This window comes from Poecilia latipinna, unplaced genomic scaffold (assembly GCF_001443285.1).
Source record: "Poecilia latipinna isolate Pla-1442-1.1 unplaced genomic scaffold, P_latipinna-1.0 Scaffold84, whole genome shotgun sequence".
NCBI lineage: Eukaryota > Metazoa > Chordata > Actinopteri > Cyprinodontiformes > Poeciliidae > Poecilia > Poecilia latipinna.
The window spans coordinates 455,400-467,814 of NW_015112700.1; the positions used below are offsets into that span (position 1 = coordinate 455,400).

At 39.5% G+C, this 12,415-nt stretch overlaps 1 protein-coding gene across 3 annotated transcripts; it reads left to right on the top strand.

The window, feature by feature from the left end:
* Nucleotides 1–283: 283 nt before the first annotated feature.
* Nucleotides 284–11,951, top strand: bicral (BICRA like chromatin remodeling complex associated protein). Of its 3 annotated transcripts, none has more exons than XM_015021357.1 (13): nucleotides 284–404; nucleotides 2,265–2,406; nucleotides 4,050–4,095; nucleotides 4,335–4,383; nucleotides 4,478–4,543; nucleotides 4,902–6,158; nucleotides 6,233–6,281; nucleotides 6,381–6,421; nucleotides 6,526–6,548; nucleotides 6,644–6,789; nucleotides 6,892–6,986; nucleotides 7,301–7,403; nucleotides 7,972–11,951. In XM_015021357.1, the coding sequence occupies exons 3-13, from the start codon at nucleotides 4,055–4,057 to the stop codon at nucleotides 8,439–8,441; spliced, it is 2,340 nt and encodes a 779-aa protein (XP_014876843.1). In that variant the 5' UTR covers nucleotides 284–404; nucleotides 2,265–2,406; nucleotides 4,050–4,054; the 3' UTR covers nucleotides 8,442–11,951. The 3 variants fall into 3 exon arrangements, with proteins under 3 accessions (XP_014876843.1, XP_014876835.1, XP_014876850.1); XM_015021349.1 differs by having other exon boundaries at nucleotides 2,342–2,406; XM_015021364.1 differs by lacking the exon at nucleotides 284–404 and adding an exon at nucleotides 498–667 and having other exon boundaries at nucleotides 2,342–2,406.
* Nucleotides 11,952–12,415: the final 464 nt, after the last annotated feature.

A 12,415-nucleotide genomic window follows, 5' to 3' on the forward strand; every position in this document is an offset into this window, starting at 1 on the left:
TGTGTGTGTGTGTTTTTAAACCAAACATTAAATAGCCTAAGTAATGGAAGATATCAAATGGAAATAAAACTTTAAATTTGGCCTGGTTTTGCTGAAGTTGGATCACATGTTCATACCTGAGGAACGTCAAGGTGTGGTAAACGCAGGACCGCCCTCTACTGTTGGTCATGATAAAGTATATGTCTTTTATTCACTGACGTATGAAATATGTGATATATAAAATACAACTTGATGTAACGTTACTTTTTATAAATAAAATATCAGTGTTTGTATATTTCCAGTAGAAATATGTGGGGTCGTTTGGTGTCGTTGAGCTCCGCTGATTTCGCTGTATGCATTACCCCAGCGACCCGTGCGGTGATGGCGAGGAAACCCCGTTGACAAGACACTGCTTTTTCATGACGGTGAGTTCCCCTTTGAGTGTATTATAATTTTGTGATAAAAATTTCAAGGAAAAAACACACACAGGCTCCTTCCTCCCTTCCTTCAGGGAGGGAAGAGAGTTTGAGCGGAGAGAAAAATCTATCCGAGACAGAACAGGGACAGTGAGAAAAATATATGAGTGGGAGAGGGAGAAGAAGGAGGAGGAGGAGAAGGAGGGGGGAGCAAATTAAAAGTTGCCAAATGGAGATATTGGGTTTCAAGAGGAGTGAGACAGGAGTAAAGGGTTTGCCTCTTTTCAGTCGTCTTTATGTTATGCTAATCGGGATAAATATTTATGGCTCAACGCGGTTTAGTCCTTTAGCCTTTCCAGCGAATTCCAGCTGACGGTTTCAAAACAGGCGTCGACGACATTGCGGCTAGCTAACCTGACAGCAAGAACAGGCCGAGGGTTGAAGCTGAAAATGCGGCGTCCGAGACTGAAGAGCGACCCAACCGGGGGTGAAACCTGTTCTAACGCCCGAAAATAAACCTCTCCGCTCGGCACAAAAGTGACGGTGTTGTGTTTTTTCCCGTGCTGGCGGGTGAGCCAAGCATCGAGGGCAAATGAAGGCTTCCCCCTCTCGGAGCAGGGAAAGAAAATGCGTCAGAGACGAACGGGCGTTTTGTCCTGCTTCAATGCGATTATCTTTTTCTAGATTCGGTTTATTTTGTGGGGGGATTTAAACCTACAAACTCAACTTCTCAGCAACCGCTTTATTTAAAAACACCAGCGTTTAAACGGTAACCAAAGAAGCTCGGACTCAAAGCAGTTTTTTTCTGCGGTGTTACCTACATGCTAGGACGGATTTTCGGAAATATCCGCACTAGACTACAACAAAACGTTTAAAAACCCCGCATAGGAATGCTCATATTTGTTAACGTTTCATTTCAAAACCTGTTCAACACCTGAATCAAAAAGATTTAGTTCAGGGTGGTAACGACAATTGTTTTTAACTGGAAATGGACTTCCAACCTCATCTTGTTTTTATGACACTAGCTTAATTTTGGTTAAACATAAGAACAGAGACAGCTGTTAACCTAATAATTGGCTTTCTTAAGTAAAAAATATTACCGTTTTTTTCTCACTAGCTTCCCATATTTAAATCTAGTAAATTAATAATATCTAATGTATAGCCCTTTAAGTGTTTGTTTTCCGTTTCTATGCTATAATCGTCGCCTTTTAGCAACAAAATAGTCGAAGTTGTCTAGAGGGGTAAAAGCTTAACTTTGGCGTGTTTTTTTCCCTTGTATTCACTCATAATTTAGCAAACAATTCTTAGTTTTTGGTACAGTTTCCCACTCGGTCTTTGTTCACCCAGAATCAAAGATGGTGGCTGAGCGTGGTGCGGCTACAAAGACAGCCCCATGGTGTGGTACAGCCATTTTGTAGTGCTGCAGTTGCTTCCACACATGCCCACACAATCAGCAAACTCTTACAATAACTGATCAGAATAAAGTCTTTCCTGCTTTTTCCACAGTGCTTCAGGGGGTTTGCTTTCCTGACACTGTTTTACAAAGTTCTTCCATAGAATTATTCAAATACTCCAAATATTACAGCACACCAATACTGGCTGATACATAAAGCCATTCAGCTGTATATTGAAATACAAATCCCTGTATAATGTGTATATTAAGTCAGCATTTGCACCTGAATGTAAGTTTTTACACTGCAAAGCACAATTTATAATCAGTGAAGGGCAGCAGAGAAGAGTAACGGGAGAGAGTCTGTGTGTCAAAAGCATTTGTAGGAGTGGTGAAAGCCTTCCTGTTCTTCATTTATGTACTGAATAACAAATGTCCCCTTCCACTGCCTTATTTCACCCTCTAAATGTGTGTTACAGGTTGCCATACTCACTATTTGCAATAACCCTGGCCAACAACCTTGTAAATGTACTAAAAACAGTTTTTCACACTGCAGCCCAGCCTGTTACAAGCGAATAAGGCTGTTACATGACTGAATCCATGCTTCCTGGTGGACATCTTGTGAGTTATATGCCCCTACTATCATCATCACACTGTACAGAATGCCAACATCAGCATGATTGTTATATTTACTCTGGGCTTTTAAAGGTTTATTGTGACCATTCTTTCATGTTGGAATGTTCCTACAACAGCTGCTATGAAAACAAGTTACTTGTCCAAGCTGAGTCAAAATGATACATACACCAATATGTACATACATTATTTAGCCTGAAACCTTTTAGAGTGGTCATAATGGTTCTAGAATGTATTTTAATGTGGTAAAGCCTCAGTACGGCACTCATTAGATTGACCAATGTTTAAAACCCCATAACTGCCACTCTCAAAACACAAGTCAATAGGAGGACACCAGTGTCATTGTGACAGTTAAGGGGTTAATTCAATGGTAAGGTTCAAGAAGCTCAGTGACGGCCCAGAAAAGAGAGCAGTAGATTTATATGCATTCAGAAAATCTACTTGCTTTTTAAGAAAATTTGTAGTTTTTCTAAAAAAAAAAAAAAAAAAAATGCAGATTTTATGACTATCGGTTCAAACAGTTTTCTGGAGAGAAGTTATATTGTCAGACAATATAAATAATAACTTATGTGTATGCAATGATGGGACAAAATGTTTGATCAAGTCAAGATGAGTCTTTCTGTTGTGGTAATGCCATGCTGTTGGTGTTTTGCTTCCAGTGGTACTGGTGCTTTACTCAAAGCTGATGAACATAGCTCCATAGTTCTTCAGTATCCTCTAAGATTAACATTTAGGTAGTTCAAACCTTTATACAGTTTTCTTTCATCAGGACTAAAATGCTAAAAACATCAAATCTTATTTACAAAGGTATATTTCAGGCTATCAATAAGCTATCAGTCTCTACCAAAACTTACATCAGTCTTAGCAAAAGATTGTAGCAATGTACTAAATTACAATCGTCAAGCCAATGCAAATTTTATGTGCAATATTGCAGCCACAAAAGGCTGTCAAAATACAATGTTTGATAGTATATCACTTCTCAAGTGCTCTGCTATGACACCTTAAATGTGTAAAGTTCCTAATTGCAGTGTTTCACTTCCTCTACACAATATCTGGACTTGAAGAACTGTGACAGTAAAGTTGAATAATGGAGATTAATTGCAACATTGGAATTTAAAATGCTCATAATGTTCTTTTCTACCAACCAATTTAAATGAACTCTGTCAATTCTGCCAAGAAGAGTGGTTTAATGTCTGGAAGAATATTTGTTTTTACCTAAGTAAAATACAACCATAATTCAAACACACTTTTTTATTTTATAGATGCATGTGTTGGAGGTGCAACTTGCTAAGGAACATTTAAACAAATAATATTGAGATTGTGTGTTCATCTATGCCTGTTTGCATAATTTATATACTGTGCGAACTGAAGAGAATCCATTATTCAAGATGATGCATGTAATTTTGGCTCATACGTCATTGCAGTTGTTAATTGTGTAATCATTCCACCTTGAAAAATGAATGGTCCACATAAAAAGTCAAAAACCACAAATGATCATGTCATTCAACTCTGTGATTAGCTTATGCTAATCACAGAGGAATGAGAAGTGACTAGTATATGGTAGTATGTCTTCCAGTATACACATACCGGCATAAAAAAAAACCTCACGTTTTTACTTCATACCATTTCAGGTGTCATGGATGATGAAGACGATCGCCGTCTTCTGGATATTTTAGGGTAAAAGAAACACCTGTTTTTCCTTCCTAAAGTGATACAAAATCAATGCACAAAATGCTTACACTAAAGTTTATAAAGTTTATACTGATCTCTTCTCTTAAATTAATGTAGTTAGCCTAAAGCCCTAACAAGATTTTTGGGAAAAGAAAAAAACAAGTTTTTACCAATTATTATGTGATTCACAAATGTAAACAATTTAATTTTGCCTGTTTATTTAATTCTCCCTTCATCATTTTCAGAGATGTGGAAGCGTTGAATGATTATCTGCACGGCAGTAATAGCAAGTCTGTAAGTTGCATTTTGCTGAACATTTTCAACCATTTACATATTTTATAAAAAATCAGCAGACTGGTAATTTAAGTGTTTTTCTTTTTTTCGATAGATTGGAGAAGATGACGTGGCAAATGCAGCTTATGGGTCAGATGGATCTTTTTTCACTAACGAGACAGTGAGTATATATGTATACTTCCACCAAAGTAAAATACAATCATGATTCAAACAAGAATTATAAAAGTGGTTGCAGTTGAAAGAATGAATTTTGTGGCCTTACATTGCAATTAATTATCAGGTTTTTACTATATGCTTGAAAATTCTCTTGCACCATACATACAAGCCATGATTTAACTTTATTGCACCATTATTAATGACAAATCTTCAAATACCAATTTTCTTTCTAGTTCAGGATTGTCTTGTACAAGAAGAAATTATTTTGACAGTTGTATGAAAAACACATTTTTTCACGAATAAATGAAAGGTATTTAAAATTAAATATACAATAATACCAACACTTTTAATGTTTCCTTCAGACTGGCTGCAACACTGGCCTCAAGGATGGCTCTTCTTCGATGGGTGAATTTGTGGAGGATCCTGCTGGAGGAGGCCTCCACCTCTCTAGTAGCCTCTCTTTTATCGAGGATGAGCTGGGGACTGGGAGCTCCCCTGAGGGGGTGGACCTTGGTGCAGAGGATCAGCCGTTTGACATTCTCCAGAAGTCTCTATTGGAAGCTGACATTACGGAGCAGACTTTGGCCCAGGAGGCCATGTTGGACTGCCAGCCAGCTCCAAATCTGGTGCAAGCTCCAGTTCCCTTCTCCTCCCAGCTGGTCTCTGGGGGTTATGGAGGAGGAGTGGGTGTGGTAACCACTGGGACAGCTGCGTTCCCAGCAGGCCAGGTACTGCAAGGAGTACCTCCACTGGCCAATGGCTCTACCCAGCATATCCAGGTCTTGGGCTCATTTGGGGCAAGTGGAGGTGTAATGACTCTGAGCAGCTTGGAAAGAACTCCTCAGATTGTTCTAAGGCCAGGAGTGCCTGTTGCTCCAGCGGTGACTGCAGCAGGGGGGCAGGTCTTTGCCCCAACCCAAGGGCAGGTGGGCTTACCTTTCAAAAACATCCCCCTTCAAAACATCATAATTCAGCGAGGACCTGGAGGGACCCAGGCTATCGTTAGACCAATCCAGCCTAAACCCTCTCAAGCTGCATCTCAGACTGTCTTCAGCCTTGGTCTTCAACCCACTCCCTCTACCCTGAGTAGTGTTGTGAACGCTAACACTGTTACTCCTGGAGGACAGTATACAGCTAATGGTTCAATAGTTGTGCAACCACCAATGGACCAGCAACAAATGCAGGCCCAGACAAATATATCACAAGGACAATTCTTACTACCCAACTCTTTGACACTTACTCCGTCCAACGCCATCCACAATGGCTCTGCCAATCCCAGCTCAAGCACCCTAATTGCCAACCAACCCACAGTGCAGATTGCACCAGGGCAGAACTTCTCTGCATCAGGAAGTCAGCTAATCCTAAACCATGGAGTAGTAAGTGGGACTCAGGTTGTAGGGACCATGACTCAGACGTGGACGGGAGTTTCCTGTGCGAGCTCCACACCCGTACAAACGTCCTGCGCTCCTGGGCGTCTGACTCTGGTCGGGTCGATCGGGGGTCAAGGCCAGGCTTCCTCTTGCCCAGTGCAGCGCCTTCTAGTGACTCAAACCCAGAACTGCACTTCTCTGTCTCCTTTACCCAGCAATGTGACACAGGAACAAAAAGATTTTAGACAGGTATAGTTGTCAAATATCAATTATTTTCTCTTTGTTTTTAACTCTTATTTGATGAACCTGACTTTTCTCTGCAGAATTCCTTATCACCTGCATTCAAACAGGCGCAGGCCAGCAACATCCATGGTAATTAACACTATCTGCCTTATGATGCTATTTTTTTAAATGCATTTTGAAGTCATTTCTGTTAAAATTTGAACTCATTTTTTTATTTGTCTACCTTAGCCCTGAAAACCATAACGCAAGATTTAACGCTAAACTCTGAGGTATGTTCAATAGTGATTTTATATAAATGTCTTTAATCTTAATGTGGAGATGATCTAACAACACATGCATGATTTTTCTTTTCTTTTTTTTTTTGTCTTCATAGAAAAGGCTAACGAGGACAGAACAGTGAGTTTTCACACACTGTGATATGCAGGTTTTGTTAAGAGTTTAGTGGTTAGTTGGTGTCTGAAGTTTGCATTTTTTTCCCCCAAATTCAAAAGGGTTCTTCATCAGCTGAGGAGGGATCACGCCGGAGTTCAGAACCCAAATCGACGAAAGTTCACATCAGTTGAAGACGCGTTGCAAAGACTACTCCCTTACCACGTGTTCCAGGGCGCTCCGCCATGTCAGGACGAGTTCTCGCAAGGTAAAGTTGTGAAAAAAACAACAACAACAACAAAAAAAAGACAGACTTCACTTCATGTCGGCAAGGAAAACTGAGATGTGCTATGTGCTTGAAAATTCCCAGTGGATGACGAGTTCGAGGACGTTGCGACTCAGGTGGTGACAAAGACCCAGACGATGGTCAATAAATACAGACGACTGCTGATGGTGGAGGCTGAGGTAAGAACATGCGCAAATTTGCTGTTGAGCTGGAATTAAGACAAATAAAAGCTGATCACAGGCATTATTTAATTTTGTTTTTATTGGACTTTAAATTATACAATAGAATAGAATATTGTTGTTTGTAAAGTATCAAAGATTTTTGGGGGATTTTGTGGCCCTCTAACTTTTCTGCACACCTTATCATTGTGCTTCCTTGGACATTTTACAGAATTGATGAATTTAGAGGATAATTGGGGTGCTTTAGCTTAACTTTGGATTTCTTCCAGATCAAATTCAGTTTTTAAAAGTCATTTGGCCTCTTTTGTTTGCAGCGTTCCAGCCCTTCATCAGAAATGGTGATGATCGACAGGACCTTCAACCAAGAGGAGCGCAGCAACCTGACACAGGACAAACGCATGGTGCTAGTGGATCCAGGTAGACACTTAGAAACCAGAAAATGCAGAATGGCCATTTTAAGATTAAATGGACATGTTTGTAGTTTTGAAATCAGGCTGAGTTGAGGGTTAAGCAGTTAATATGTTACCTACGGCAGTTAAATCTCTTTGGGTCTTCATTTTGTGTAAATCCAGATGAATTGTGCTGGGAAGCTGAAGCTGACAACTGAGACAAAAAGTACTCCTAAGTACTTCCAGTCTGAAAAAAGGACCGCTTTTGTCTCGTTTCCCATCAGACTAGTCGTTAATTTCAGCCTCCAGCAACAACCAGTTAAATGAAGCTGCCAAGAGTTTTATAACATCGCCTTCCTAAAATGATGATTGTTTTTCGCCAAACAAGATTTTTTTTTTCAAAGATCTTTTAGACCAAAACAAATGACTTAGGAAGGTGGCAATATTGCAGGTGGGATACTAACTGCTTACCTTTTACCTTTTCGCTTACCTTTTCGCAGAACCACACTTGGAAAAAAAACATCTGAATTACCCCCTTTTACTTTTCAACAAAAATAATTCTATGTAACCCCCACTTTCCTCTGTTTTGTTCCAAGATGGCTTCCTTGAGGAATTCTGCTGTGGAACGAAATCCAAAGTTTTCCAAGATCCCCTTCCCTCTCCGTCGGAGAACACTTGCGACCAGTCAGAACAAGGCTCTGCGGAGCCAGAGCACAGAACAGACTTCCAGCCCGGGTTTGGAGACCCGGGAGGGGGTGGGGTTGCAGGAGCACTTCCCTCAGACAGACTCCACCCGCCACACCTAGATAACCAGAAGGTTTTGGAACTGAAGAGACCGCAGCAGAGCTTCGGGTCGGGCAGCGCCGGCAACAGCCCTGACGCTGCCAACAGTTACGCGCAAGGTAAACGCTCGCCTTTTGCAGCAGCTGCAGGAGGACAGACTCACTCCCAGGTGTCGGCCCACCTCTCGTCCCAACCTCAGTACTCGCCCCAGCTCGCCTCACCCCCTCACCCGGACACAGATTCTGCGTTAGAGGCGGCAGTCAACAGCATCCTCGAATGTTAAGACGGATTCTCCATATCATCCCTAATATGTATGATTTTTGTTTTGTTTGTAGGTACATGTGTATTTTATTCTATTTTATTTTATTTATTTTTTTTTTTTTGTCAAACTCCAGTGTGGAGAAAGGTTTACTCTAGCGACACGCAGCCATGTAGCATTTGTGTAGTTTGCGTCGGAAGGTTTTAGAGGCATTACGTCTGCGAAGCATCAAAGGTGTAGTCGGGCACTTAAAAAGATCCGGGAATGTGTGCAATGAAGCAGAATAACAGATGCAAAAAAAAAAAAAAAAAAAAAAAGGAAGAAAAAAAATTGTGTGTTGATTTAAAAATCTTTATTTGAAACTTTTGAATGCAGGAGCGTTCCTATCTTCACACATTTAACAGCTTGTGCCATTTAATTTTCCCCCAAACACATGGGCGGATGACGAGGTGGCGGCTCTGTGCCTGACTCTAGGTTTTTATGTGAAAAGTGTTTACACAAAGAAGTTCTATTCAGAAATAATTACTCCCTTCCCGTGTTCATGATTCCTTAAAAGCTTGAGCAGAGTGTTTCTGTGTTAAGTTTCCCTTTGAGATAACCTCAGTATAGAGACAGGTTCATGTAGAAATTTGCACTGAACACACCATATTTTCAGGGTTTTTACATCAACGTTAGACCCACATTATTAACCAGCACTAATGTGCATCTGTTAATTTAATTTCGCAATTAAACTCAAAAAGTGAAATACATACACATCCATTGCACTTAAAGTGATATATTTTAAGTATTTATGTTATTTTGATGATTACGGTTTACATCAAATAAAATCTCAGATGTCAGTTTCTCTGGTGGTTCTTGAAGCAGCGACTGCAGCCACTGTCCATTGTCTTCTCAAAGTTGCTGTGATTCCTGTACTTTTTCCTTCCACTAAACTTTCCATTAATATGCATGTATTCAGAACTCTTGACAGCCAGCTTCTTTAGAAGTTAGTTGGGGTTTTTTTGTGACATGCCATCCTGAGGTCAGCAGTCTTCCCCATGGCTGGGTTTTTATTGGTCTCATCTAATATTCACACATTCTAAGAAAGGGTTTCCATTAGCTGTATGTCAGAATCATCAAAATTATCCGAAATAAACACTTGAAATATATCACTTTGTGTGCAATGGATATGTGTCAGTTTTTGAACTGAATGACTGAAATACACCCACTTTTCAGTGGTATTCTGACTTATTGAGATGTACTTGTATGTGAACTTTAGGAGCAGAACCAAATTCCCTTTTGTTCCCCCTGCTTTCAGCTGCCTCTAAGAAGAACCTCTGAATCACACTAAAAGAAATCAATCAAACTTGTCAACTGGTGTTGCTGTACTCGGCTGTGTTCTTTAGTTTTTAGTATCTTTCTATCAAGCCTCTTCTGTACCTTAATGGTTTTCAAATCCTGACTCAAACACAGTTCAAACCTTCCACTCAGACACTTTTTGTTAGCATTTCAAAACAAGTGAAGATACATCCTGAGATTGAGGAAGATGTGTTGAGATATATATATATATATATATATATTCTGTTCTGTTGTTGGTTCTTTTATGAGTTGTTTATGTGTTCGCCAGTTTAAAAGTCTGCCTTCTGGATGCAGTTGTACATTGATCATATCTGCCTGATTTTTTTATTTTTTTTATTTTTTATGCTGTCTACCAGGATATTTGTGTGTGTTTTATCTGTGTTTCCAAACTGTGGTTATGACTGTTTTCAGGTAGCTCGCCTCGCTATTTGCTTCATGTTTCACTCGCTCACTAGCAGTTCTCCGGTTTCCTCTACTTTCCCTCTGAGCAATACAACCAAAAATAAAGTTGGAAGCAGAATAGTCAGCTATGGTCAGTTTGCCCCTTTGCCAGGTCACAGACACAAATTGTCTATAGTCATGTTTTATTGCAGTTTTTCTATCGATTCCAGTCGGCTTTTATAAAACATGAAAGATTATGACTCCTGATCCAATCAAAATCTCTTAAACCGACTTCCTGATGGTAGATATTCTTTATTAGAGCCGCATTACCATATTCCCAGCAGCTTAAAATCACTTAAAAACCCAGAGTAGAAGTTTCCTGCTTTATTCTGTACCCAAAACAAATGGCAAAGGTTAAAAATGACCAGAACCTGAGTGGTCTTCTCCACAATACCCCACTGAGATCTATTCAATTCTGGACGAATAAAAACAAACCACAATTTTCTTTAAAGCTATATGTCCTGATTTTAAGTTGTTCTTATATCATTTCAAATCTAAAACTCATGTTTAGTTGATGATTAATCTTTACTTTTGTTTTGAAATGACCTTTTTAAAAACAAACCTGCACCGAGACTGCTTTCACGACCAAAGGTTAATGATTCTGGACAGCACTGCTTTTGATCCCCCTGGTTTTACAAATAACGCTTGCTGTCCTCCTGGAGCAGACTTAAAAGGCCTTTTTGAGCAGGGTTGATAGGGATTATTTTATTTTATTTTATTTTTCTCCTTTTGAGTGCCAGTGACCATCGCAGCCTGCTTGTATCTGCCTGAACCCTTGCGGACATCTTCTAGCAGCGACCGCACGGAGAAAACTTTCTATTTGAGAGCAGGAGCGATTTTGTGCCTCTACATCACATACGTCCATAGTAACGTTGTGCTTTGACAGAGCAGCGTACGCTGGAGAAACATCGATATCTGGATGCATGTCACGGGCTCTGGTGGGAACATACTGTGCTCTCTCTCTCTCCCTTCACTTCTTTACTGCAGTTTCTTGTTTTGTTTTTTCATCCGTTTCTTGCTGTTGGTTTATCTCACTTGATTTGTATTGTTTGCTTTTGTACGAAGAAAAGAAAAAGTTAAACATAAAATATTTATAATTTTGTATGGATAAAAAAAACAAACAAATATTGTTTCATGAAAACAAGAAAACACAAGACTGAAAATTATTTTTTTTTTATTGTGTTGGCTGAGAGGCCAGATGTCAGGAAACGTAGTTATAACAAATGGCTGTCATTTCCTCATTTGTAGCTAACGTGTGTTCACTACAGCAGTGAGGAGACTCAACAATAAATTCATTTTGAACACAACAAAAGCAGATCCAGTCTGACTGAGAAGCCTCCTCTGTTTCCCCCCGCCATTGCTATTCTGTGAGAGTTTGCAGACTGGTACTGATGGACTGAGCATGCATAATCACACCAAGTGACAAGGGAAGCTTTGCAAGCAAAAAAATGTATTTGACATTTAAATGGAATCTGTTTGTGTATTATTAGGTCAGCATGTTTATGGTATATGTTAGTCTTTATTGAGTCAAAATCTGTTAGTTGCATTTAATCTGATCATGCATTTGCACAAACGAGTGAGGAAAAACCCTGCTTCATGACGCTGAAGCTCTTTGCTTTTAGCAACGACTCAACAGTGACATCTGGTGGAGAGCAGGATGTTCCACAGGCACAATTGGCAAAAATAAATAAGTTCTGGACGCTTTTCTTATTGACATGAGGCAGGATAATATTTACAAGAGTCATTAAAAAAAAAAAAGAAAAAAAAAAAGAAATTCACAGTTCAGGTTTCCTAAATAATTCCTGCTTAAAACTTGCACACTTAAAATATCTTGCGATTTTGAAGCCATTTCTATCAAAGTACCATAACGCAGCAGTTAACATTAGTGGACTGTCAGCATAAAAAGTCCCGCAAAATTTCAAGCACTAAACTGTGACAAAACTGTAGCTAGTTTTGTCACATGCTAATATTGTACTTAAAATGTAATATATTTAAAAACTTTTAAAGGAATTACAGAAATCTGAGCTTTGTCCTGCTGGCCTACTGGAAAGTGTGCAAACTCCTCGATTTGTTCTCCCGTTTGCTGAAATGTAATGGGAACACAGGTTGCTTTGATAGCCTTCAGGTTATGCTTATATTTTTCTTATTTTAGCATAAAGACAACGAGATTTCTTAATAACACAAGGAAGTATTTTGGAAATAAAGATTTCAAAATTATT